Raw genomic sequence first — 24,988 nt, forward strand, 5'->3', positions numbered from 1 at the left:
TGACTATAGCTTCGTGCCTGTTGACCAACCTTTCCCCATCCTTCCTTCTCCTACCCTCTCCAGCCTCTGGTAACTACCATTCTACTTTGTACTTCAATGGGTAACTTCTTTAGATTCTGCATAGGAGTGACATCATGCTATTTGTTCTTCTCTGCTTGGCTTCTTTCACTTAACACAGTGTTCTCTAGGTTCATCCATGTTGCAAATGACAGGATTTTTATTCTTTTTTGTGGCTGAATAGTATTCCATTGTGTATATATACACCCCATTTTAAAAATGCATTTATCTGTTGATGGATACTTAGTTGACTCCATATTTTGGCTGCTGTAAATTGTGCTGCAATAAATGTGGGAATACAGATCTCTCTTTGACATACTGATTTCTTTTGTGTGTATACCTAGTAGAGGAATTGTTGGATCATATGGTAGTTTTAAATTATTTGAGGAACCTCTATACCATTGTCCATAACGATTGTTCTATTAATAATTACAGTCCCAGCCGGGCATGGTGGCACACAGCTATAATCCCAGCACTGTGGGAGGCTGAGGTGGGCAGATCATGAGGTCAGGAGTTTGAGACCAGTCTGGCCAATATGATGAAACCCTATCTCTACTAAAGATACAAAAAATTAGCTGGGTATGGTGGCATGTGCCTGTAATCCCAGCTACTCGGGAAGCTGAGGCAGGAGAATCATTTGATTCTGGGAGGTGGAGGTTGCAGTGAGCCAAGATCGTGCTTTTGCACTCCAGCCTGGGCGACAGGGTGAGACTCCATCTCAAAAAATATATATATAAATAAAATGACAGTCCCATTAACAGTGTATAATAGTTCCCTTTTCTCCACATCCTTGCCAGCATTTATTTTCTGTCTTTTTGATGATGGCCGTTCTTACTAGGGTGATGTGGTATCTCATTGTGGTTTTGATTTGTGTTTCCCCGAAGATTTGTGATGTTGAACCTTTTTCATATATCTGTTGGCCATCTGTGTGTTATCTTTGGAGAAACACCTATTCAGATCTTTTGCCCATTTTTAAATTGAATTATTTGTTTTTTTGCTATTGAGTTGTTTGAGTTCCTTATGTATTCTGGCTATCAATCTTCTGTCCTTTTGGGTGATTCAAGCATTTTTTTATTCCTTTGTTTCTCTCATCTATTAGTTTTTTTTTTTTTTTTAAAGATGTGGGAGTCTTGCCATGTTGCCCAGGTAGGCCTTGAACTCCTAGGTTCAAGCAGTCCTCCTGCCTCAGCCTCCCAAGTAGTTGAGGTTACAGCCTCGCACTGCCTGGCTTAGATTTTTAGTGATATGTTTTGTTTTATTTTATTTTAGTTAATTTATTTTTAGACAGGGTCTCACTCCCATTGCCCAGGCTGGAGTGCAAGTGGCACCATCACAGCCTTGACTTCCTGGGCTCAGGTGATTGTCTGTCCTTAGCCTCTCGAGTAGTTGGGACAACAGGCATGTGCCACCACATCTGGCTAACTTTCTGTATTTTTTGTAGAGACAGAGTTTTGCCATGTTTCCTATGCTGGTTTCAAACTCCTGGGCTCAAGTGATCAGCCAGCCTCCCAAAGTTCTAGGATTACAGGTGTGAGCCACTGCGCCCGGCCCGTTTTTAACTGCCAACCTTTGACTGCTCACTTGTTATTGGAACGGAAGTGGAGAGGAGTGAGAGCGTCCCCCACAGTGGATGACCCAGCTGTTCAGGATGTTTCCAGTGGGGTCACACCACGGTCCAGGGTCTGGTCTGCATCCTAATGGGCTCGAAAACCAGATCTTACTGGCTTTTCCCACACCCCACAACTTGAGTCCACTCATGCTCACCGATTGTCCCTAGATGGACGTGCAGAGCCAGTGGATCCCTTTGTGGTGAGAAATGCACTCCCATGAGCTTGGGCAGCCCTTCTCTCTCTGTCAGCAGGCTCCTGGAAGTGGGTGCTGCATGAACTTGGACACAAGGGCCAAGGGCTGGACAGGTGTGGAATGTTGAGCCAGGCCGCACAGCCTTCGGGGCAGGCTGGATGTGCTGACCAGCCAGACCCAACACTTCTGGCCAGTGCCTGGGTGGACGCGGCCCGGGTGGGCCTCAGACCCTCCCTCTTGGTGCTTCCCAGAAGACCACCCGCTTAGCCCCTCCCTGAGGACAGGCTCGGTTTTTAGATCTCTTAGTACTTCAGTCCGTCTGCTCAGCTTCAGGAAATGTGTGCATCTCTGTTTCAGTTGAGCTCCTGGGAGGCTATCTGACATCTCTCATTTCTGAGTCTTCCTGGGAACCTCCGCACACACCCCGCTTCCTCTCTGTGGGCTCCTCTGACGCTGCCTTAGCAGCAGTGTGTGTGTTGGGGTGAGGGTGTGAGATCGGAGAGAGAGACAGCTCAAGAGTTGTGATGAAAACACTGAAAGCAAGGCAGTGTGGGCTTCAGCAGCCCTTCCTCAGTGATGTTTGTGCAGCAGTCGAGTGACCGCCTTTGCTTTATGTAAATGTCATGAGGGTTCTGGAGAAACACAAGCATGGCTTTCGGTTTCTCTTCTGTTCAGCACCAGCCTGAGTTCCACAGCCAATGAGGGCCAGATCCAGGACTGAATCAAATCTGCCAAAGAGCCTCAGTCTCTCCATCTGTAAAATAGGGTGATTTATTACCTCCCTCCGGGGGTGATGCAACAATCAAAACCTGCTTGCTTCTGAGATGAATGAGCACCTGGGGAACCCCAGTTGTCCTGGTTGCCCCTGCTCCTGGGGCCTGCAGGCCCACCTTAGGATGGAGGTGGAGAGCAGCAGCCGGGTGTCTACACAAGATTCGCTCCTAGAAGCTCCAGGGCGGGAGCAGTGGGCCCTGCTGAGGGGTGGTCTTGAGCTCCTGGCCACACCTTTCTGGGGTGAGTTTCAGGAGGTGGATCCTGGGGCTCCTGGCTGGGAGGAGAGAGCCTGGAAGCTGCCCTGCCTTAGCTGCCATCCCCTGGGAGGGAATTTAGCTGGAGGAATGGGGCACTGGGTCTCTTCCTGACACCCCAGGGCCTCTGAGCCACTCTGGGGATGGAACGTGGCAGCGCAGCTTTTCTTCCTGACCAGAGCAGAAAGCTCTGGGCTGCAGAGCTTTGATCTCACAGTATGCGGTCAGTCCCCAGGGCTGTCTGAGGTGTGGGATAATGCTCGTGACCTGGCGACCTGGTACTCCCTTGCTTACCCCTGGCTCTGTCGGGGTGAGCCGAGGCCTTGTGTCTGAGCTGAGGTTGCTTGTTGTTCAGAAGGCAAGGCCGAGGCACTGCCTCTGGGTGGATGCTTGAACCCCCTTTATCCCACCCTTGCCTTGGCTGGTGCCTGGGCAACTCTCTGTTGAACCAAAACCTCTTATCAGCAACTGATAAGTACCCAGCCTCGCGTCTGCAGAGCAAGGCCTGACCCAGAGCCAGGGTTGGCAGCTGCAGCAGGAGTCAGTTACAGCCAAGGCTGCGCACTCATCTCGGCGGCACCACCTTTTCGTGATGAGAGCAGCCAAGCCACAGTGGAGTGTAGAAGACCCCAGCCCCGGCAATCACATCCCTTCCCTGTGGACCTGGGGGCACTGGCACCTGTGAGTTAGCTCAATAAGCTGAATTTCCTGCTGCCCATGGGGAGGACCCCGTGAGACCTTGACGCAGCCCATCTCGTTCCGGGGCTGTTGGTTGGCTGGGCGTGGGGTGAGAGATTCTTCACAGGCGTAGCCCGGGCAGCCACTGGGCTCCCCGACACTGGGCTTAGTGTATGTTTCCACCCCCTCCGCACACATGCACACCTTCCCAGCGGCAGCGCAGCACGTGTGCCTGCCGGTGCCTTGCTGCAGGGGAAGTGGGCATGTGCCCGCCCAAGCTATTTTTACCCTGCCTCATCCCCACAGAGCTGTTCTTTGGCTCTGAGTTAGTGCCTGGGGAGTGAGGCCGTTGCCAGGGCTGGGGGTGGATGAGCTGGAACCTCAGAGCTTCTTGTACTCCCTTCCCCAGGCAGCGTCTCATCTTAACGCTTATTAAAGGGTGTAAGTCGTGTGCAGGACAACCTTCCATGAGAGGGCAGGAGAGGGCCCTGGTGGGGAGAAAGAGGCACTGATGTTTGGAGGGCAGGCTCTGGAACCTGCAGGTCTGGCTTCCTGAAGTCAAAAAAACCCAACCGAGCTGCAGCCCGGTGAGCCACAGTGGGTAGAGGGAGAGGGTCCCAGGGGCTGGATGGAAGCCAGGAGGCACCCCGGATTGTTTTCTGTCAACACAATGACGACAATAGTAGTTCAGTTTTGGGGTGTGGTGGGGTGTACCTGTAGTCCTAGCTGCTTGGGAGGCTGAGCTGGGAGGATCACTTGGGTCCTGGGGGTTTGAAGCTGCAGTGAGCTGTGATTGCGCCATTGCACTCCAAAGGGTTTGTTGTTTGTTTGTTTGTTTGTTTTGAGCGCTTTTTATGTGTGCTAAGACCATAAAGTGCTTAAGACATGTAGCAGCTCATTTACTCCTAATCACAGTTAACTCCATTTTATAGATGGGGAAACTAAGGCACAGAGCGGTTCAGTAACCCTAAAGCTGCAGAGCTTGTGAATGGTGAATGGTGGAGCAGGGCTCGGGCCTGGCCGTCTACTCCAGAGCTTGTCCTTAACGCCGCCCCGCGCCTCCTTTTGCCGTGTGTTCCACACCCTCATGACACAAGGCATCGTCCTAGTTCCCTGTGGCAGCGCTGCCAGACAGGTGGTTCCCTCTCTGTGTTTAGATGAGGCCCAGAAATTAAACAGCTGATCCAGCATCACACAGCCAGGCAGTGATCACACCAGAGTCGACACCCAGGTCTCAGGGTCTTGTGGCTGGGCTATTCCCAGCTCATCATACTGCACTACAGTGTGGTTCAACCAGCACACGTTAACCATCTGCCATGTACTCCCTATAGTGCTAACCACTGGGGTCCAGACGTGGAAATCCCCATAGCTACCCACTTAGGGTCCTCCCTCTCACAGGGAAGGTGAACATGAGGTCACTTGGGGTCCATGTCCTCTGTGTGTCAGCTCAGGGAAACGCAGAGTGCTGGTGTGTGTGCCTGTGAGGTGGCTCCCCATGGGGGAGGTGGGGAGGGAGAAGACCAGATGCTGCATCCGCTCCCAGAGTGTGGACAGTGTGGCGTTGTTGGCCACTCTGAGGCTGGGACGTCCCTCACGTGTATTGATACTTGGCCTTTTCAGCCGCCCTGAATTCAGCCCTTGCCAACTTCCTACAAAGGAAGGGGGTGACTTGGGGCCTGCTGGCGGGCAAACGCGGCTCTCAAGACTGGAGAGGGCCCCATGGCAGGCTGTGTGCCTCCAGGTTCCCACTGCCTGCTGGGGACAGGGTGGGACAGCAGGACAGCGAGGTAGGGTGCAGGGGGTGCAGATCTGCCTGCCAGAGTGGCTGGCTGGATCCTGTTCCCCAGCTCTCTCCGGAATGCCCTGGCCTCAGGTAATTCCCCGGCGTGGCTTCTCTGAGGAGAGGGACATCCCTCCTGGCTGCTCATCTGTCCAGGACATTGCTGGCTGACCAGCCAGGGACCCGTGGCTGTAGGCTCAGCCTCTGTTGCCTGTCAGGTCAGGCAGAATTTAAGGCTTATTAGGCCAGGTCCTAATTTAAGGCTCCCACCGTGGCCGACTCTCCAGTGTAAATTGTCACGCATGGCCCACTAGAGCTGCCACTGAGGTGGAGTTGACTGGCCCCATTCTGTAGGTGAGGAGCCAGGCATTCACAAAGGTGGTCACTTGTCCAAGGTCACATGGCTTGTAAGTAGCTGGGCCAGCAGGGCCCGAAACCCAGACTGCTTGGCCTCAGAGCTGAGCCCTCACCCAGGCCCACCCCCAGGGACCTCTTGGGGCTTGTGGAGAAACACATTGAGTTCGCTGTCTCCCTTCACCCCGGGGCCCCCTGGCAGGTGGAAGAAAGCCTGGGGTGGTGTGGCCATGTACCAGCCAAGCCTGTGGGCCTATGGTGGCCGGCCCTGTGCCCCAGGGGACAGGGAGCTATGAGCTCAGGGCTGGCTCTGGGTCCTGAGGGACGGAGCCCTGGCAAGTCAGACTGTGCCACAGACGATGCCCAGTGCTGCCTCCTGAGAACACTGCACTGACCCTTCCCCACAGGTCCCCAAAAGAGCAGACACAGCCTTTCTGTGCAAACCCTGGGAACACTAGGCCAAGCTCCAGGCCTGGACGTGTCACTGATGCTAGGGTCCCTGGGTTGTGACTGGATGGCCATATGTGGACACCTTTTTCACACAGTGTGGGGGAGTGGCAGGAAACGGGGGCTCTGAGAGGCAGTCTTGGAAGCTGCCCCGGGCACAGACCTGACTTGCTGACTCCGGCCACCTAGAAACATGAGCACTGGGGAGGCCCTGTCCCTGCCCCGCTGCTCTCGCCAGCCCTGCAGAGCCAGCCTTGGGTGGGCGCCACTGTGGTGAGGATGCAGACCGTGCAGCCGGGGTGAGCGGGCGGCTCTCTGGACAAGCGCAGCGTGGTGAGATGGGGTGATGGTTCCTCTCCCATGGCCCCTAGTCTACTTGGAAGTGTATTCATCAGGGGGCTCCGCATGATCCTGACCTGCAGGCAGCCTGGCTGGAGAGGAACCCACTGCCTCCGGAAGCCTGTGACCCCAGGCCACCTGGAAACCTTATGAGGGCAATGTTTTTATTATGGCCAAGTTCTTCCTTTTTCTCTGCAACTTTATCTAAAAAACATACAGCCGGGCGCGGTGGCTCAAGCCTGTAATCCCAGCACTTTGGGAGGCCGAGACGGGCGGATCACGAGGTCAGGAGATCGAGACCATCCTGGCTAACACGGTGAAACCCCGTCTCTACTAAAAATACAAAAACTAGCCGGGCGAGGTGGCGGGCGCCTGTAGTCCCAGCTACTCCGGAGGCTGAGGCAGGAGAATGGCATAAACCCGGGAGGCGGAGCTTGCAGTGAGCTGAGATCCAGCCACTGCAGTCCAGCTCGGGCTACAGAGCAAGACTCCGTCTCAAAAAAAAAAAAAAAAAAAAAATACAAAAGGGAAATTGTCCAAGAAGAGTTCTAATATGCTTGACTCCGAGTTCTCCCTCAGAGAACTTGAATGGTGGCTTAAGGAGGAGAGAAGAGGCTGCGTTCTGGCACCTTCCAGCATCTCCCCTCCAGGCGGGAGAAGGAGCGGGGGCTTCCACCAGACCCTTCCCCAGAGGGCTGGGGAAACAAGAACTGGGGCTGGGGACTTCGGCCCTCAGGGAGGAGCAAGGGTGACCATGGCAAATACCAAACCAAGGGGGTCTCGGGATAGGCACAAACCAGTACTGTCCTGGGCTAACCAAGGCGTGCAGTAAGCTGTCTTTATAATATTTGAATTTAGCGGGCAAACTACTAGAAATGGTTTAAAGTAATAATTAAAATTTCCGATTGCCTTGGACAAACAGCTGTGGGTTGAATGAAAGGTATTAATGTTGGGAGCAGCCATTTTTAAGAGAAAAAGCTGGAGAGAGAGAGAGTGTGCGCGTGTGTGGCCAGGTGGGTGAGGGCTTGGCGTGTCAGAGCCGGCGTCAGGTCCCCGCAGGCCCTCTGTGAACTGTGAGGTTCCAGGGCAGCCGCCCTCCCACTCTGAGCCTCATCTTCGCCAGGTGTCAGACAGAGCCGATGAATCCCAAATCTTTGCCCTGCCCACCCCAGGCAGCTCGCACGGGGCCGTTGTGAGGGATGGGGTATGTGAGACAGGCGAGGAGCTTGCTGAAGGGCTGGGCAGATGTGGACTCCACTTAGTCCAAGCCTGAAAGCCTGCCCAAGGAGGTGGTGGTCTTCTTTGGAGGGTAGGACCCTGGTGCCCTGCTCTGCCCCGCCTGTGCCTGAGCCAAGCCATCTGAGGCTGCTCTGTCTACCTTGTCAGGGGCTTGGGCCAGCTGCTGGGAGTATCAGGACGCTGCCGTGGACATTGGGTGAGAGGGCCTGGCGGTTCCACCTGCATGCCGTGAGCCAGGTGTTAGTGGGGCAGTGCCTGGCACACACTTGGCCTCTGTGTCGTCGTGTCAGTGAGCTAAACCCAAGTTGGCCAGAGGCCACGTTGGACACCTGAGGAGCACGGACGCTGATCTGTGCCGGGCCCTCTGCCTGCCTCTGGGAGCCAGCGGGCCACAGCCTCACTAGGACGTGGCTGTAGGGGGAAGGTGGGCATTGGGGACACAGAGTGGTATCCCTGTCCCGACCCGGCTGTGTAGAAAGGGGAAAAGAGGCTCAGCTCATCGGGCTGGGGTGAAGACCAGAAGAACGCCGTTGCCACGCTGCTGAGCTCACGTGTAAGCCACAGGGCGGGCATTCCCAGCAAGGCGGAACTCTCCCTACTCGTGTGGCCGGGAAAGTGAAAAGTTTGCAGTTCTTCATGGCCAGGTGAAAGAACAGACCAGGCACATGGTCCTCTGAGAGCCCCAGTTCTCTTCCGGTCTCCCTCCTGCCTTGTTTCTCTTAGATGTCCCTGCACTAACCTGCAGTGTCCTGTGGGGGTGTTAAGTGGAAGTTGCTACATTAGGGGGTGTGCTAAGGATTCACATGTCCCTATAAAATGTGCTCTCCTTGTTGTCACCATGAGGTTTGAAAATCCACAAAGTGTGGGAGGCATCAAGGATAAATGGAATCAAGTGTGTGGATGCGAAGGCAGGCGGCAGGGGTGGGACGGGGGAGTGGGCCCTGCCCTGCCCTGCCCTGCCCTCTGGCTGGAGGACTTCTGACATGCTACTCTTTGAGCCTCTGTTTCCCCATCAGTAAAATGGGGATAACGATCACTGCCCTGAAGAGCTGTCATGAAGCACAGGTTGGATAGTATGTGAATGCCCAGCTCGATCTCTGGAGCCTGATGGCTGTTTAGTGATGCTGGTTTCCTTTTGTTTCCACTGGGATGCAGCTTCAGGCTTGGAGATGAAGAGCTTACTTGGGGTACAAGATCTGATAGGTTGGGAGCCATGTGATGAGATTAGTATGTGGGTGGAAAAGGCCTTGGAACCCTGGAGGGATTCTCATTACACAACCTGTCTCCACAGTCTCCACTGTTGGCACACCTGGCTCGCCAGTGCTCGTGTTATTGGTCTGTCTGGTGCTCAGCCTATCACAGCACAGGCAGGAACCAGGCTCATTATAATATTGTCATCTATTTTTAGTCCAGGGGTCTCCTGGTGGGGATGGACCCCCAGGAGGGCTGCCAGCTCACTGGTGGCAACAGACAGCTGCACATGTCTGGGCAGGCACATCCAGGCCTGTTGCTGAGCAGCTTCTTCAGCTGTCCCTGAACCTGTTCCTGTCTGAGACGCCAGGAGGCTTTTCCCAGCCTGTTTCTGTTGCCCTTCTGTAGTCTCGGGACTGCAGGTCCTTTAATAGCGTGCCCTGCCAGCCCTGGCTGAGGAGCACACCAAAGAACCTTGGGAACAGGCTGACCTCTCCAATGGGTCAGGTAGAAGCAGTGCCACCTGAGAAGTACCTCCCTCCTCAGAGGTGAAGTGGCCCCAGTAAATGGTTTACAGAGAGCTGCCCCTCAGTTGAGGGTCAACTCTGAAGCAGGCCAAAGCTCTTCTATCTGATGAGTTACGCAAAAGGTGCCAGCATGTCTTTACCACACACCGTCATTGTGCTGGGCGGCAGACCCAGCACAAGCAGCGCTCAGGAGTGAGGCCTGGCGTTCTTGCTCCCAGCAAGGCTGTGGCAGGGCGCAGGCAGGCAGTTGCCTCCTGAGCTGGGCATCATATCTTCTGGCCGGGGTTTATTTGTTGAGGTCCTACTGTGTGTTAGATGCTAATGTGAAATACCTCATTTAATCAACACAGTGATCCTGTAAGATTTCATCGCCATTCCTGATTTACAGAGACCAGCGAGGTTCAGAAACATTCCATGATGTGCCCAGAGTCATGGAGGGTGGATCCCAAGTTGTGCAGCATTCACTGTACCACGTTGCAGCAAAGTCTACTAGATCAGAGTTGATCCTAAAAGCTATTCAGTGTGAATAGCTTACATGGGGCACCCCTTACATGGGGCACCAAGAAGCCTTTTCGAAGCCATTTGACTTCCTCTGGCAGAGACTTTTGTGGTGGTGTTACCAGTGGAAGGTTCTTGGTGTCTGGAACAAAAAAATTGGACAAAATGCACAAAAAAAAACACACACAAAAAAACAAGGAAAGAATGAAACATCAAAAACAGACATTTATTTTATTTTTTGAGATGGAGTCTCGCTCTGTCACCCAGGCTGGAGTGCAGTGGCGCCATCTCAGCTCACTGCAAGCTCCACTTCCCGGGTTCGCGCCATTCTCCTGCCTCAGCCTCCCGAGTAGCTGGGACTACAGGCGCCCACCACCACGCCCGGCTAATTTTTTGTATTTTTAGTAGAGACGGGGTTTCACCATGTTAGCCAGAATGGTCTCGATATCCTGACTTGTGATCCACCTGCCTCGGCCTCCCAAAGTGCTGTGATTACAGGCGTGAGCCACTGCGCCCGGTCTAGAGATTTATTGAAAAAAAAGTACACTCCACAGGGTGGGAGCAGGCCCAAGCATAGGGGATCAAGAGCCTGGTTGCAGAATTTTCTGGAGTTTAAATACCATCTAGAGGTTTCCCATTGGTTACTTGGTGTACACCCTATGTAAATGAAGTAGGGGCCCACAGTTTGATTGGTTGCAGGAGGGGACCAGAGGCCCAAGTGAAGTGAAGTTACAAAGTTACACCCTATGTAAACATCTGATTGGTTGCAGAAAGCAACCAACCAGAGACTAAAGTGAAGTTACAAAGTTATACTCCTATGCAAATGAAAACTCAGCCTGTGACCAGCCTGATTGGTTGCAGGAGGGGACCAATCAGAGATACTCTCAGTTTTTCATCTGCCAGGCAGCTAAAGGTTGGGGGATGGGGGAGTGAGGGGGCAGTGGGTAGGAGGGGCGGGGATGCAAAGGGAGTAGCTACTTGGGAGCAGAAAACTGAGGTTTTTCTTTTGATTTAGCTCTAGGAAGTCAGCGTGCATCAGCCTTATGTTCCCTGCCTCAGTGGGGGCTCTGATGTGCCATATTCTGCCATAGTGGGGGCTCTGATGTGCCAACCAGGGTGCCCTGAATGGAAGTGGCTGGCCTGACTGTGGCCCTTCTTCATGGATGGCTGTTCCTGGGAGTTCCAGCTCCTCACTAGACACTCATGAGTCAGCCAGTATTAGAGGTCCCTAGGACTAATCACCTGCCAGGTGTTCCCACACTTAGGGTCTCGGGGTCTGGGCCTCCTGCACCCAATCCCTGCTATTTTGGCCTGGCTGATGCCCTTGCGGTCTGAGTGGAACACTGAGCCCTGGGAAGCTGGCCTCACTTACCTTGTCCATGCTCTTTCTTTTCCAGGGCAGCGAAGTCACAGGCCCCACCTTTGCTGATGGCGAGCTCATCCCCAGGGAGCCCAGTTTTTTTCCCGAGGACGAGGAGGAGGCTATGACGCTGGCGCCACCTGAGGGCCCCCAGGAGTTGGACACGGACAGCCCCATGGAGAGCCCTCAGAGCCTGGAGGGGTCTGTCGGGAGTCCTGCCGAGAAGGACGGGGGACTTGGGGGCCTGTTTCTGCCAGAGGACAAGTGAGTTAAAACCGCCTGAAGCTCAGTATTTGCCCTCTCAGCCCAGAAATGTGGTTCTTGGAAAGTGTCTCCAGGAAGTAAATGTGAAACATGCTCAAAATTTGTATCAGAGGCATTAGCTGAATAGCAAAAGATTCTAAACATACTAAATGCTTAACAGGAAGGGATAGTTTTGGAATTTTAGGCAGCCGCGCAAAGTCAAGTTTTTAAATTTAATTTTACTTTATTTTCAGTGCTAGTCCTGCAGACAAAGTCAAGTTTTAAATGACTGTTAATGATATGAGATACATGATCTCAATTAGTTTTAAAAAAGGTTGTGGCCAGGCATGGTGGCTCACACCTATCACCCCAGGACTTTGGGAGACTGAGGCAGGAGGATCACTTGAGCCCAGGAGTTTAAGGTTACAGTGAGCTATGATCACATCACTGCACTCCAGCCTGGCAACAGAGCAAGACTGTGTCTCAAAAACAAAAACAAAAACAAAAAAAAGCAGGTTACAAAGATGTCCATGAGATCAGCTTTGTTAAAAACACAAACATGCCGGGCGCAGTGGCTCAAGCCTGTAATCCCAGCACTTTGGGAGGCCGAGACGGGCGGATCACGAGGTCAGGAGATTGAGACCATCCTGGCTAACACGGTGAAACCCCGTCTCTACTAAAAAAATACAAAAAACTAGCTGGGCGAGGTGGCGGGCGCCTGTAGTCCCAGCTACTCGGGAGGCTGAGGCAGGAGAATGGCATAAACCCGGGAGGCGGAGCTTGCAGTGAGCTGAGATCCGGCCACTGCACTCCAGCCTGGGCAACAGAGTGAGACTCCGTCTCAACAACAACAACAACAACAACAAAACCACAAACATATGCCAGGCAAGTGGCATGTGCCTGTAGTCCCAGATACTTGGGAGGCTAAGGTAGGAGGATTGCTGAAGCCCAGGAGTTCTGGGCTCTAGTGCACTATTCTGATCGGATGTCTGCACTAAGTTCAGCATCAGTATGGTGACCTCCCGGGAGTGGGGCACCGCCATGTTGCCTAAGGAGGGATAAACTGGCCCAGGTCAGAAATAGAGCAGGTCAAAACTTGAGTGCTGATCAGTAGTGGGATCACACCAGTGAGTAGTCACTGCACTCCAGCCTGGGCAACTTAGCAAGACCCCATCTCTTTAAAAAAAAACCAAAAAAAAAACATAGACATATGTGTTAGGAAATGCCTAGAAAAAATTAATCTGGAAAATTAAGCAGTTATTTATGTATGGTAGGATGATTTTTTTTTTTTTTTTTAAACAGACCCTTACTCTGTCACCCAGGCTGGAGTGCAGTGGTATGATCTCAGCTCATTGCAAGCTCCACCTCCCAGGTTCAAGTGATTATCCTGCCTCAGCCTCCCGAGTAGCTGGGACTACAGGTGCCCGCCACCACGCCTGGCTAATTTTTTATATTTTTAGTAGAGATGGGGTTTCACCATGTTGGCCAGGATGGTCTCGATCTCCTGACCTTGTGATCCACCTGCCTCGGCCTCCCAAAGTGCTGGGATTACAGGCGCGAGCCACCGTGCCCGGCCAACTGATCATTTTAATTACCTCCCATCTATTCTGCTATATTTTCTATATTGAGCATGTATTCCCATAATCAGAAATGTTATTTAAAAACAACATTAAGACTTAAGTGACTTCCCAGTGAAGCAGTTTCATCTTTAACATCGGTTTTGGCAGGAAGGAGTCCCTTCCATCTCAGCCCTCACCAAGTCTCTTGAGGGATGCAGCGCTGTGGGGTGGTGGGGAGCTGCCACCCTTGTGCCTGAGGAAGCCGAGGGGAGTGCAAGTGGCAACCCCTTACCAGAAGGTGATGGTTACGGCTGCTGCAGGGACTTGGAGAGGGAAGAGAGGGGTTCCCGTGTTGGTTGAACCACATGAAACTGACAACTTTTAATCATTTCCATCTTCAAAAAAAAAAAAAGGTGATTTCATGAGGTTCAACCTAGTACATCTCAATGCAGGATTTCTCAAACTCAAGTGGTTCTCAGAGTCCCCATGTTCTTGGTGGGGTCCTTTGGGGCTGTGGATGGAGAGAGGGGCCGTGCTGCTTTCTGGGAGCAGCCTTGTAATCCCAGCACTTTGGGAGGCTGAGGCGGGCAGATCACCGGAGGCCAGGAATTTGAGACCAGCCTGGCCAACATGGCAAAAACCCCATCTCTACTAAAAATACAAAATGAGCTGTGTGTGGTGGCAGGAGGAGGCTACTCCCAGCTACTCAGGATGCTGAGGCAGGTGATTGACTAGAACCTGGAAGGCAGAGGTTGCACCACTGCACTCCAGCCAGGCGACAAAACGAGACTCTGTCTCCAAAAAAAAGAAAAAAGACAAACTTATAAAAAAACAACACAAATAAAAAACTTATAAAAAAAAAAAATTAACTGACCTAGGAGGCTGCACACTGGGGGCCATGGGGCTCTGTGTCATCTTGTGTCCTAGAGCCTCAGTGTTGAAGGGTCCTTCCAAGTGACCCTCTGTGATCCCTTCTCACAACTATTTCCATAGCATTTACATTACATTAGAGATGATTTCAAGTATACAGGAGGATATGCATAGGTTGTATGTGAATACTGTGCCATTTCATATCTGGGACTTGAGCATCCTCAGATTTTGGTGTCCACAGGGGGTCCTGGAACAAATCTCTTTTGGATACCAAGGGACGACCATACTCAGTCTTACACTATCTAAAATTTTAGATCGATTATATTCATTTCCTATATTACTCTCAATGTTTGGGTGTTTTTTTTTTTCTCCATAAAGTGAAAGCAAGTTTATTAGGGAAATAAAGGAATAAAAGAATGGCTACTACATAGGGAGAGCAGCTACTCTGAAATTTTTTTTTTTTTTTTGAGATGAAGTCTCGCTCTGTCACCCAGGCTGGAGTGCAGTGGCGTGATCTCAGCTCACTGCAAGCTCCGCCTCCCGGGTTCACGCCATGCTCCTGCCTCAGCCTCCCGAGTAGCTGGGACTACAGGTGCCCACCACCACGCCCAGCTAATTTTTTGTATTTTTAGTAGAGATGGGGTTTCATTGTGTTTGCCAGGGTGGTCTCGATCTCCTGACCTTGTGATCCGCCTGCTTCAAACTCCCAAAGTGCTGGGATTACAGGCATAAGCCACCATGCCCGGCCACTACTCCAAGTGTTTTAACCTTTCAACAACTGTTTGATATTCTGCAATTTAATAATTTACTCCCATTATAATTTAATAATTATAATTTGGTCTAGCTGTAGCTAGACAGTTAGGTTGTAAGCAGTGTTTTGCTCCTCTGGGGTAGCATGGGTAGAACTGGTTTGAACTGCAGAGATGGTTTCTGTGGTGAGATGTTTCCCTTTAGATAGGGTCCCTGAAATGTACTTACCAGGTCAAGAAGTACAAACTTAATCGGTAGGCCGGGCGCGGTGGCTCACGCCTGTAATCCCAGCACTTGGGAGGCCAAGGCAGGTGGATCACGAGGTCAGGAGATCGAGACCATCCTGGCTAACATAGTGAAACCCCGTCTCTACTAAAAATACAAAAAATTAGCCGAGCGTGATGGTGGGCACCTGTAGTCCCAGCTACTCAGGAGGCTGAGGCAGGAAAATGGCATGAGCCTGGGAGGCGGAGCTTGCAGTGAGTCGAGATTGCGCCACTCCACTCCAGCTTGGGTGACAGAGCGAGACACCATCCCCCCCAAAAAAACAAAAAAAACAAAAAAAAACACTTAATTGGTAGTGCCAATTAAAGGGAAATGCCTACTCAGTTTCCCTACTGCAGGCTGTGGCTGGGGACCCATGAGTCCTCCTCTGACTTGGGTGCTTTTGGACCCTCAGGTCCCTGGTCCACACTCCATCCATGACGACCTCAGACCTTTCTACACACTCCACCACCTCACTTATCAGCAATGAGGAGCAGTTTGAAGACTACGGGGAGGGTGACGACGTGGACTGCGCCCCCAGCAGCCCTTGCCCCGATGATGAGACCAGGACCAACGTCTACTCGGACCTGGGGTCTTCGGTGTCTTCCAGGTGGCCCCTTGGTCGGGGATGTCATTTGGGGTCAAAAGTTGCAGAACCATTCTGAGCACATCCTAGGGGGTCGGGGCGGGGGTCGAGTCCTGAGCTGGCGCCTTTTCCTTTGTCCTAAGCTACATGAGTTCTGCTCCTGGGGCTTGGGGTTGCTACCTTTGCACCCTGAGTAGGGGTCAGAAGTTCCTCCTGAATTAACTGACCTAGGAGGCTGCACACTGGGGGCCATGGGGCTGTGTGTCATCTTGTGTTCTAGAGCCTCAGTGTTGAAGGGTCCTTCCAAGTGACCCTCTGCGATCCCTTCTCACCCACCTGAGTCACCACTTTCTCTGAAATGAGCTTGCAGTTTGCCTTAGCTGTTAAATGGGTATGCATCACTGGCTTCTCTTTGAGCGTGTTGGAGAAGGGATGATCTGTTGCTATACTTCCACTCCCTGCCCCTCTCCCTAACAAGGTTCAAAGGTACTGGGGACTCAAGTAAAGTCAGCTCAGCAGGGTGGCATAGGGCACCAGACTGGACAGCAATTAAGGTGGTGATTCCTTTCCCTCGTGAACCAGTGCGGGGCAGACGCCTAGGAAAATGCGGCACGTGTACAACAGCGAATTGCTAGATGTTTACTGCTCTCAATGCTGCAAGAAAATCAACCTGCTCAATGACTTGGAAGCCCGACTGAAAAACCTGAAGGCCAACAGGTGAGGCCCGGGCCCAGCCCGGGAGCGGGAGGCCAGGGGGCCAGAGCAGGGCCTGGAGGGAGAAGCTACAGGCATGGCGACCCCTGCTCTCTGGGCAGGTGAGAGTTCTCAGAGGAGGGTTGATCCAGGGGCTTTTGCTGCCACAGGAAATCAGGCTGTTTCTTCTCAGGACCAAGCTGACTAGTGAATTCCTTTGAGTGGGAGGGAAGGGCCTTGTCCTGCACTTTTGTGTCTTACAGCTGGGACAGAGTAAGGGAGTGGACTAAACCCCTCTGTTCAGTGACTGTTTCCTCTCTCTCTCTAGCCCCAACCGAAAGATCTCCAGTACAGCCTTTGGACGGTAAGGCCCGCCTCAGGGGAGGGCAAATTGAGTGCTGTCCCCATGCTGCCCACTGGCCGGGGCTCCCTGCCAGCAGCCCAGACTCAGCTGGTGCCCGCATGTGGCTGAGAGAGCAGAGGGGAATGAGGCCATCCCAGGGCAGTGCAGCCAGGGCAGCGTCCACTTCTGAAAAACAGGGGCCAGCTCCTCCCTGCCCTCTCCCCACCCCTTGTCCCTTCTTCAAATCCTAGGTCACCTTGACTTCAGGCAGGCACGCCAGGGATGCCCTGAGAGAGACAGAGCACCCCACAGCGTTCAGTGCCCTTCCCCCCTCTTGGAGCTGGCAGCCATACTCAATAAAGAGACCCCGGGTTTCCTGCAGGCGGGGATCTGGACATGATTGTGTGCCATCAGGGCTGGTCACTTTGCTCTGATTAAGTCCTGCAGCAGCTCAGGGTGGCCCCAGGTCTGCACTCGGGGCTTTGGGAGCTGGCAGCAAGGGCCCAGGAGCTAGGTGTGTTGGCTTCTTGGCAGAGACCCTGGCTGCTGCCTGTCAGGGAGCTGGAAGGGGATGTCACTGGGGGTGGCAGCTGGATTTTGCCTCAGGCACGGATTAGCTCACCAGGCCCAGTCCCACCCCAGCTCACTGCTCTGCAAGGCCTGGTGAATTCTCTGCCTTTGCCATCCCCCAGAGTTCCCAGAGATGTAGCAGGAGCCAGCTTGGTGGAGAGGCTCAAGCCTCAGGAGGCCCAGACCCTCTGCCAGGGCCATGGAGCTGGGCTACCTCCTCGGGGGCTTCCCCACTGGAAGAGGAGCGGGCTCACGTGCCAGCTCAGGTCACTGGGTAGCTGCAGGTCAGCCTGCTGGCGTGAAGAGGGCTCTGAGGCCGCAGGAGAAGCTGTGCCTCTTTGACTGTGTCTGCCAGGGAACCGCGGGGGTCTGTACAGCCCATTTGCCATCCTCTGGGCTGGATGATCTGCTGGGATTGGCAACACTCCCTCTCAGGCTGAGTGAGGGCGGCCTCCTTAAAGGGGCAGATCCCCTGGGGTACTGGATGCTCGCCTAGCCAGTAGCCTGAGTCGGCCCCTGTCTCTGGAAGGCCCCTGCAGCCAGATGCCCTCTCCCCACCCCTGCAGGCAGCTCATGCACAGCAGCAACTTCAGCAGCAGCAACGGCAGCACCGAAGACCTGTTCCGGGACAGCATTGACTCCTGTGACAATGACATCACAGAGAAGGTGGGCCCTGGGTGGCTGGAGAAGGGACTGAATGCGTGCCTGCTCCCAGGGGAGGTGGGGTGTGCTCGGGCTACTGTCTGGGGACTTGGGAGACCCTGTGCCTGCCCAGGAATTGGGGATAGGTGGCCCTGGTGTGTTCCCCGCCCCTCACCCCACACATGACTGTTCTCGGATACACAGTGGTTTGGAGGTCCTGCTCATGAACCTCACGGCGTCGAGGTTCTCGGTTCTGTGGCCTCAGGGGTCTTCTCCACCCAACCCCTGCCCCATGCTGCAGGTAAGCTTCCTGGAAAAGAAGGTGACAGAGCTGGAGAATGACAGCCTGACCAATGGGGACCTGAAGAGCAAGCTGAAGCAAGAGAACACGCAGCTGGTGCACAGGTCAGGCAGGCAGGGCGCTGGGGGCTTGGCTGTGACTCTGGGGAACAAAGGGGGGTCCTTCTTGCTGAGACCTCCGGGAGGAGGCAGCCTCATGCCTTTGCAGCTCTGAGGGTCTGTGATGCAGCAGCCTCTTGTCACGTGGCCCTGCCCACATGTGGTGCCCAGGACAGGACCTTAGGGACAGGGAGACAGGTTGGAGCTCGACTTTGGCTCTAGGCCAGATGGATTCCACCCCTGAGGTCTGCAGCCACAGGGCTGGTCCAAGATGGGAGTGGGGATCCACTGTCTCTCATACAGTGACAGGAGCCTGATGTCGCTTCCTAGGGACAAGCTCTGCAGGGGACAGGCCAGTGTGAACTGGGCGGTGGGAAGGGTCCAGCACTGCTGCTGCTAGAAGTCCCCTGAGCCTGCCGTTCCTGATGCTGTCTGCAGTGGTGGATGCAGGGTTTAGTTGTCCTCATCGATGGCATGACCCTTGGGGGACATACCCTGGCCAGGGGTCCGGTCCTCTAACTTGTCCCAGGACCCATCTTGGGCCCTTCTGTACACCCCAGAAGGTCAGCCTGGTGGAGGGGCTGTTGCCAGTGAGCCGTACCCCAGACCAAAATACCAACCAGGCTGTCACTGGGGTGCTCACGTCTACGTGCCCCTGGCCCTGTCCCAGGTCTGGGGCAGACTTCAGGCCACTGGCCGGGATGTGCCTATTTTGGGAGTCAAGATGCCCAATAAGCTGAATTATTAATCAGAGGGGTGGCCGGGACGGATTAGTACAAAAAGTAGAGGTGAGGCCTGAGTGCTTCCAGCCAGGTGTGGCTGCAGGGCCTGGTGGGGGCGGTCCCTCCCTGTGCTGCCCTGAGCGCCCCACCTTCTGACTGCCAGGCCTGCTCCTTCATGGCATGTGTGACCGGCACCCCCTCTAGATATGTGGTGTCCCTGTTCATCTCTCTGAAAGCTACTGGCCCACACACCCTCGGTGGGCATGCCAGTGACTCAGGGTCTTAGGGCCCAGGGCTCCCGGTGCCACAGCCTGGGTTGGGGTGAAATAGTGCAGGCCCCAAGAGCTTGCCCCTTGTGCTGTCCTCAGGGTGCATGAGCTGGAGGAGATGGTGAAGGATCAGGAGACCACAGCCGAGCAGGCGCTGGAGGAGGAGGCGCGGCGCCACCGCGAGGCCTACAGCAAGCTGGAGAGGGAGAAGGCCACCGAGGTGGAGCTGCTCAATGCCAGGTGGGCCCCTCCACTGAGCCCCTCCCTCAGAGGGATCCCCTGCCCTGGGGCAGCCCTGTGGGATAGGTGCTATCCCCATTTTATAGAAGGGAAGCTGAGGCTGAGGGGCAGTGTCTTGAGCCTTCCCAGTAGTAACAGTTCCACTTTCATACCAGGAGAAACACAGAGGCATATGCTCTTCAGAAAGTTCGCTAAAGAATGTTCCCAGGAGCGTGGCTCACATTTGGTAATGCGAACTACACATATGTCAATGAGAAAAGGGCCTGGGCTGGGCCTAATGTCCAGGCCTAGAGCGCCCCCTGCTGTCAGATTCTCCCCTGACCCCTGAGGGACTGAGCCAGAGCCCCAGGGCCAAGGTAAATGGAAAACCCGGCTCCTGTTCCTTGCGTGTACCTGTGGCTTCACCATTGGAATGTGAGGCAGGCAGGACGAGGAGCAGCCTGGGGCCAGGGATCTGGGTTGGTCTCCCGTTAGCTCCATGGTCTTGGACGTATTGGGTCACCTCCCTGTGTGCCCCACAGAGCGGCTGTGTGGGTGGGTGAGCTGATGTAAGTGCAGACCCTTCCCATAGGTGAGGGCTACGATGATGCCTCTGTGATGAAGCCCCTTTGTGGCCCTTGTCCGAGGCCGAGGAGGCCGCCTGGGCTTCTGGCAGAGAGGACAACTGCCCCGGCACTCCTCAGGCCCCCTGAGGCCCCAGTCTCCATGCTGAGGCTTCCCAGAGTTGCCAAGCCCCACGTGGTGGCTGGTGGGCTGCTGAGAAAATGACTGGGAGTTGGCCTCTCAGGCAGGTACCTCCCTGCCCCTGTGTCCCTGCCCCTGTGCAGTTTGGTGAGGAGACTTCCCAACTCCCCGGTATCTGAGACCTGCTTTGCTAAGTTACCCACCAGGGGTTCATTTTACATTTTGACTCTGTTCTAGAAGCTGCTGTTTTGCATCTGTTTCTGGAGGCTTGGTTAAGGGTGACTGCTCTCGCTCAGCCCGCCTCTGGCAGCTGGCCCAAGAGAGGTGGCTGGGACACGGGAGGTGGTAAAAGACAGTGTGAACCTGGGCCACAGGACAAAGCGCAGAAAGCCAGCCCTTGGGAACTATCTCCTAACATGTGCCCCTCGCACAGCTCCAGGGGCGCCATTCATGTAAAATATCCGAGTGGTGTTACCAGAGTCCTGCCCTATGCTTGGTTCCCTACCACTTCCACCAGCTCGGGGCCGCTTGCGGGTGGTGGGGCGGAATTCCTCTCTGGAGCCCAGAGGGCAGTGGAGGCCCAGAAGCCATCCTTCCAGGAAAGAGGATGTGATGGGGAGGTGGTAGGTTGAGAACAAGATGGTCTGCAGGAATCGGTGCCAGAAGTGACCCTGCTCGGTTCTGGTGCCACCGACGGCCCAACTCACCTGCACCTGCTCTCGGACCATTTAAAAGCGACCTGAGACTGGGCACAGTGGCTCACGCCTGTAATCCTAACACTTTGGGAGGCCGAGGCAGGTGGATCATGAGGTCAGGAGATCGAGACCATCCTGGCCAACATGGTGAAACCCCATCTCTACTAAAAATACAAAAATTAGCCAGGCATGGTGGTGCATGCCTATAGTCCCAGCTGCTGAGGAGGCTAAGGCAGGAGAATCGCTTGAACCTGGGAGGCAGAGGTTGCCGTGAGCTGAGATCATGCCACTGAGACTCTGTCTCAAAACAAACAAACAAACAAAAACAGACCTGAACACCCAGGCTCTGTCTTCTTGTGGAATCCCTTTAGGATTCCCTTTGTGGAATTCCTGTGTGAATGCTAACACAGAGGATTATTACTGTCAGAGCCCATACCTGTGGTCATCAGAGGCAGGTGCAGTGAGTGCTCAGAGAAGAGCCCTGGATGAGATGCTGTTGGCGGGGAATGAAAAGCCAATATGATCACTGCCTTCCGGTTACAGAGTCTTAACAGGAGGGCCCAGTCGCAGAAGCCACAAGAAGACTCCATCTAGCAGAAAAACATCCCCATGTTTGAGGATCTGAAGGATGCATACAAACAGAATCTGCGTTCCTACTCTAATGAATGTTTCCACTTATTGGAAAAATAAAGGCCACGTGTGGTGGCTCACTCTTGTAATCCCAACACTTTGGGAGGCCAAGGTGGGCAGATCACGTGAGGCCAGGAGTTTGAGACCAGCCTGGCCAACATGGCAAAACCCATCTCTACTAAAAATACAAAAATTAGCTAGGCATGGTGGTGCACGCTTGTAATCCCAGCTATTCAGGAGGCTGAGGCATGAGAATCGCTTGAGCCAGGAAGGCAGAGGTTGCTGTGAGCTGAGATTGTGCCACCTCACTTCAGCCTGGGCGACACAGCAGGACTCTGTCTCAAAAAAAAAAGAAAATAAGAACAATAATAATTTAGTATCCTTACTATTTTGCTTTGGCTGATAGGAAGCTCACGGCTAAATTGTCTTTGACATAATAATCATATTCTTTCTCTCAGTTGGTTTCTGGTATCTTCCCTCTTGGAGGAAGCAGAGAATCACTGCAGACTGGCAGGCCCTTATCAGATAGTCTCCATTCCAGGTTTCTGAGATTTGTCTTTCTCCTTTCGCCAGGGTGCAGCAGTTGGAGGAAGAAAATACAGAGCTTAGAACAACAGTGACTCGGCTCAAGTCTCAAACAGAGAAACTGGACGAGGTGAGTAGCAGATCCAGGCTTGGGGCCAAACTCCCAGAGGGGGAGGGCTGGCCATCGGGGGCCTTTAGTTTATTGCTTCTGAAATTCTAAACAAATGCCCTACCCCCTAAGAAATGCAAAAAAAGTGAATAACAACTTGTGTTTCTGTATTTCTGATTTTCCAAGTTTTCTACAGCGAATGTATTTATTACTTTATACAATGAAAAAGAATTACAGTTTTAGAAAGAGGTTAGCTTCTAGTTGGGCTAATACCTTCAATTCAGGTTGCATCTAGCATTGTTGAAGGACTTCAGAGGCCTGAGGTTTTTAGTTGTGTTTCTAGAATCATCGGGGCTCTAGCCGTTTCTGTAAGCCAAGACTCAGGGCTCCGTCTGAGGGAGCTGGTTTCACTGTGCATCTGCCTTGTGAAGATGTCTGACCAGACCCCAGGGATACCCCTGGACATAGTGAGCCCCTCTCTGGAAACTCTCCTTCCCTGACCGGGTCTCCCTGCTCCAGGAGCGGCAGCGCATGTCTGACCGTCTGGAGGACACCAGCCTGCGGCTCAAAGATGAGATGGACCTGTACAAGCGCATGATGGACAAGCTGCGGCAGAACCGCCTCGAGTTCCAGAAGGAGCGGGAGGCGACGCAGGAGGTGGGTCCCAGGCCAGCAGGCACCAGGGCTCCTTCCAGCGTCCCTGCTCCTGCCAACCTGCCTCTCTCCCTCGCAGCTCATCGAAGACTTGCGGAAGGAGCTGGAGCACCTGCAGATGTACAAGCTGGACTGCGAGCGGCCAGGAAGGGGCCGCAGTGCCTCCTCTGGCCTAGGCGAGTTCAATGCCAGGGCCCGCGAGGTGGAGCTCGAGCACGAGGTCAAGCGGCTCAAGCAGGTGGTTCTAGCAGTCTCTGTGTCCAGTGGGGCGGGGTGGCTGGGTCCACCGCCTGGGTTTCCTATGCAGGATCTGTGACAGGGGAGCCCAGAGCTGTAGCAGCACTGCCTGTCTGCTTCTCAGCAACCTGTTTGTCAGGGCTGGCTGTCCCATTTCACAGTCAGGAAAATTGATCTGCAGATCTCCCCTTTATATCCATATAAAGAAATAGACACTGCTGTCTGCCTTGGTGCTCAGGGTGGAGGATGAGACTATACTCAGCTGCAGTATAGTGCCCACTGGCATTGGGTGCTCCGAGAAGTAGACCCTGAGGTCAAGGTTCCTTTTTTTTTTTTTTAAAAGAGACAGGGTCTTGCTCTGATACCCAGGCTGGAGTGTTTTGGCACAGTCATCGCTCACTGCAGCCTTGAATTCCTGGGCTCAGGTGATCTTCCTGCCTCAGTCTCCCACGTAGCTAGGACTACAGGCACCCACCACCATGCCCAGCTAGTGTTGTTTGTTTTTTGAGGCAGGGTCTCACTGTGTTGCCCAGGCTAGAGGGCAGTAGTGTGATCACAGCTCACTGCGGCCTCAAATTCCTGGGCTCAAGCAGTTCTCCTGCCTCAGCCTCTCGAGCAGTTAGGACTACAGGAGAGCGCCACCACACCTGGCTAATTTATTTATTTATGTATTTGTAGAGATGGGGTCTCCCTAAATTGCCCAGGCTTGAACTCCTGGGCTCAAGGGATCCTCCCGCCCTTAGCCTTTGAAAGTGTTGGGATTACAGGAATGAGCCACTGTGCCTAGCCAGAAGATTGCAGTTCAAGGAGCGCTGCCTTAGCTAAAGACCGTTGGGTGGGGGAGTGGATCAGGAGGAGGCAGTGGCCAGGTGGTGCTGGCTGAAGTGTCAGCTCTGCCTGACCCTGCAGGTGGAAGAGCCTGCAGCATAAATTATCCTTCTGAGTTTGCTCCACTGGGGACAAAGGGGCTGGTGGCTGTGCTCTCCCGGAAGTCCTAAAACCCCAGCCCTTCTCCTAGTCTAGGGGTGGGCCGCCCAGGGTCCCAGGTGTGAGCATTAGGGCTCTTTAGGCAAAAGCTGGCACGTGAGACTGGTGCATGGGATCTGGGTGGGTCTGCCTGGGACAACTCCAGCCAAGCAGGGTTCAGAGCATGGCTGCCGGGGAGCCAAGGAAATGAGCTGGCCGGCCTGCCCAGAGAGCCCAGAGCATCACTTCCTTTGGCAAGGGCCAGTGTTGGAGGCTGGGCTGCTGGGTGGGTGGTGTCCCTACGCAGGGCCCAGGGAGGAAGGGATGGCCAGGAGCCTTGGCTGCTCTGAGCAGGGCTATAACTCCTCCACAAACCCTGTGCACTCCCAGGACGCTGGGCCCCTGGACCAGGACCCAGCCCTCTTACCCCCCAGCGCCTAGCAAAGGCTGCAACATCTATGGCCCCTTGAACTGACCGTGATGCATACCTGTGGGAATGGCGCTGGCGGCGGGTCGGGGACGGTGGATGTGGAGAAGTGGGTTCCAGTGGGCTGTGGATGCTTCTTGGGGTTGACGTCACCTTCGTCCTTCTCTCTGTAGGAGAATTATAAGCTGCGGGATCAGAATGATGACTTGAATGGGCAGATCTTGAGCCTCAGCCTCTACGAAGCAAAAAACCTCTTTGCTGCCCAGACTAAAGCCCAGTCTCTGGCTGCGGAGATAGACACTGCCTCGCGTGATGAGGTAACCACATCACTGGCTCTTGCTTTGGGGCCTGGCCGCTCCTCTGTAATTCCTTCTCCCAGCCCCCACCTGCCCAGAGTGAGAAAACCAGGCCAGGGCTTGGCAGAGAGTCCCATCTACAACTATTCCACATGACAGAGGGCAAAGCCGTGAGCAGGGGAGGGGGCTGCTGGAGAAGTCAAGTCAGCTCTGACTTCTGCCTGTGCTGGAAGGAGTGCAGGTTTGGTTCAGAGTGCCGTGGGAGTCTTAGGTCTGCCAGAAAAGTGCCAACATAGCCAGCTGAGTGGATCAAG

At 53.9% G+C, this 24,988-nt stretch overlaps 1 protein-coding gene across 4 annotated transcripts in view; it reads left to right on the plus strand.

Moving 5' to 3' along the window:
- The window catches only part of RAB11FIP4 (RAB11 family interacting protein 4), a 141,497-nt gene that overhangs the window by 114,647 nt on the left and 1,862 nt on the right, over window positions 1-24,988 (plus strand). For 3 of the 4 annotated variants that reach the window (XM_008010962.3, XM_073004835.1, XM_008010963.3), the window contains 11 exons: window positions 11,339-11,565; window positions 15,403-15,597; window positions 16,156-16,290; window positions 16,595-16,630; window positions 17,746-17,845; window positions 18,123-18,226; window positions 19,311-19,451; window positions 22,034-22,115; window positions 22,614-22,751; window positions 22,828-22,986; window positions 24,552-24,695. In XM_008010962.3, the coding sequence (XP_008009153.1) occupies window positions 11,339-11,565; window positions 15,403-15,597; window positions 16,156-16,290; window positions 16,595-16,630; window positions 17,746-17,845; window positions 18,123-18,226; window positions 19,311-19,451; window positions 22,034-22,115; window positions 22,614-22,751; window positions 22,828-22,986; window positions 24,552-24,695 (1,461 nt within the window). Of the gene's footprint in view, window positions 1-1,671; window positions 2,875-11,338; window positions 11,566-15,402; window positions 15,598-16,155; window positions 16,291-16,594; window positions 16,631-17,745; window positions 17,846-18,122; window positions 18,227-19,310; window positions 19,452-22,033; window positions 22,116-22,613; window positions 22,752-22,827; window positions 22,987-24,551; window positions 24,696-24,988 lie in introns of those variants that run through there. The other variant, XM_073004836.1, reaches the window with a different exon arrangement.

This window comes from Chlorocebus sabaeus, chromosome 16, assembly GCF_047675955.1.
Source record: "Chlorocebus sabaeus isolate Y175 chromosome 16, mChlSab1.0.hap1, whole genome shotgun sequence".
Classification (NCBI taxonomy): domain Eukaryota; kingdom Metazoa; phylum Chordata; class Mammalia; order Primates; family Cercopithecidae; genus Chlorocebus; species Chlorocebus sabaeus.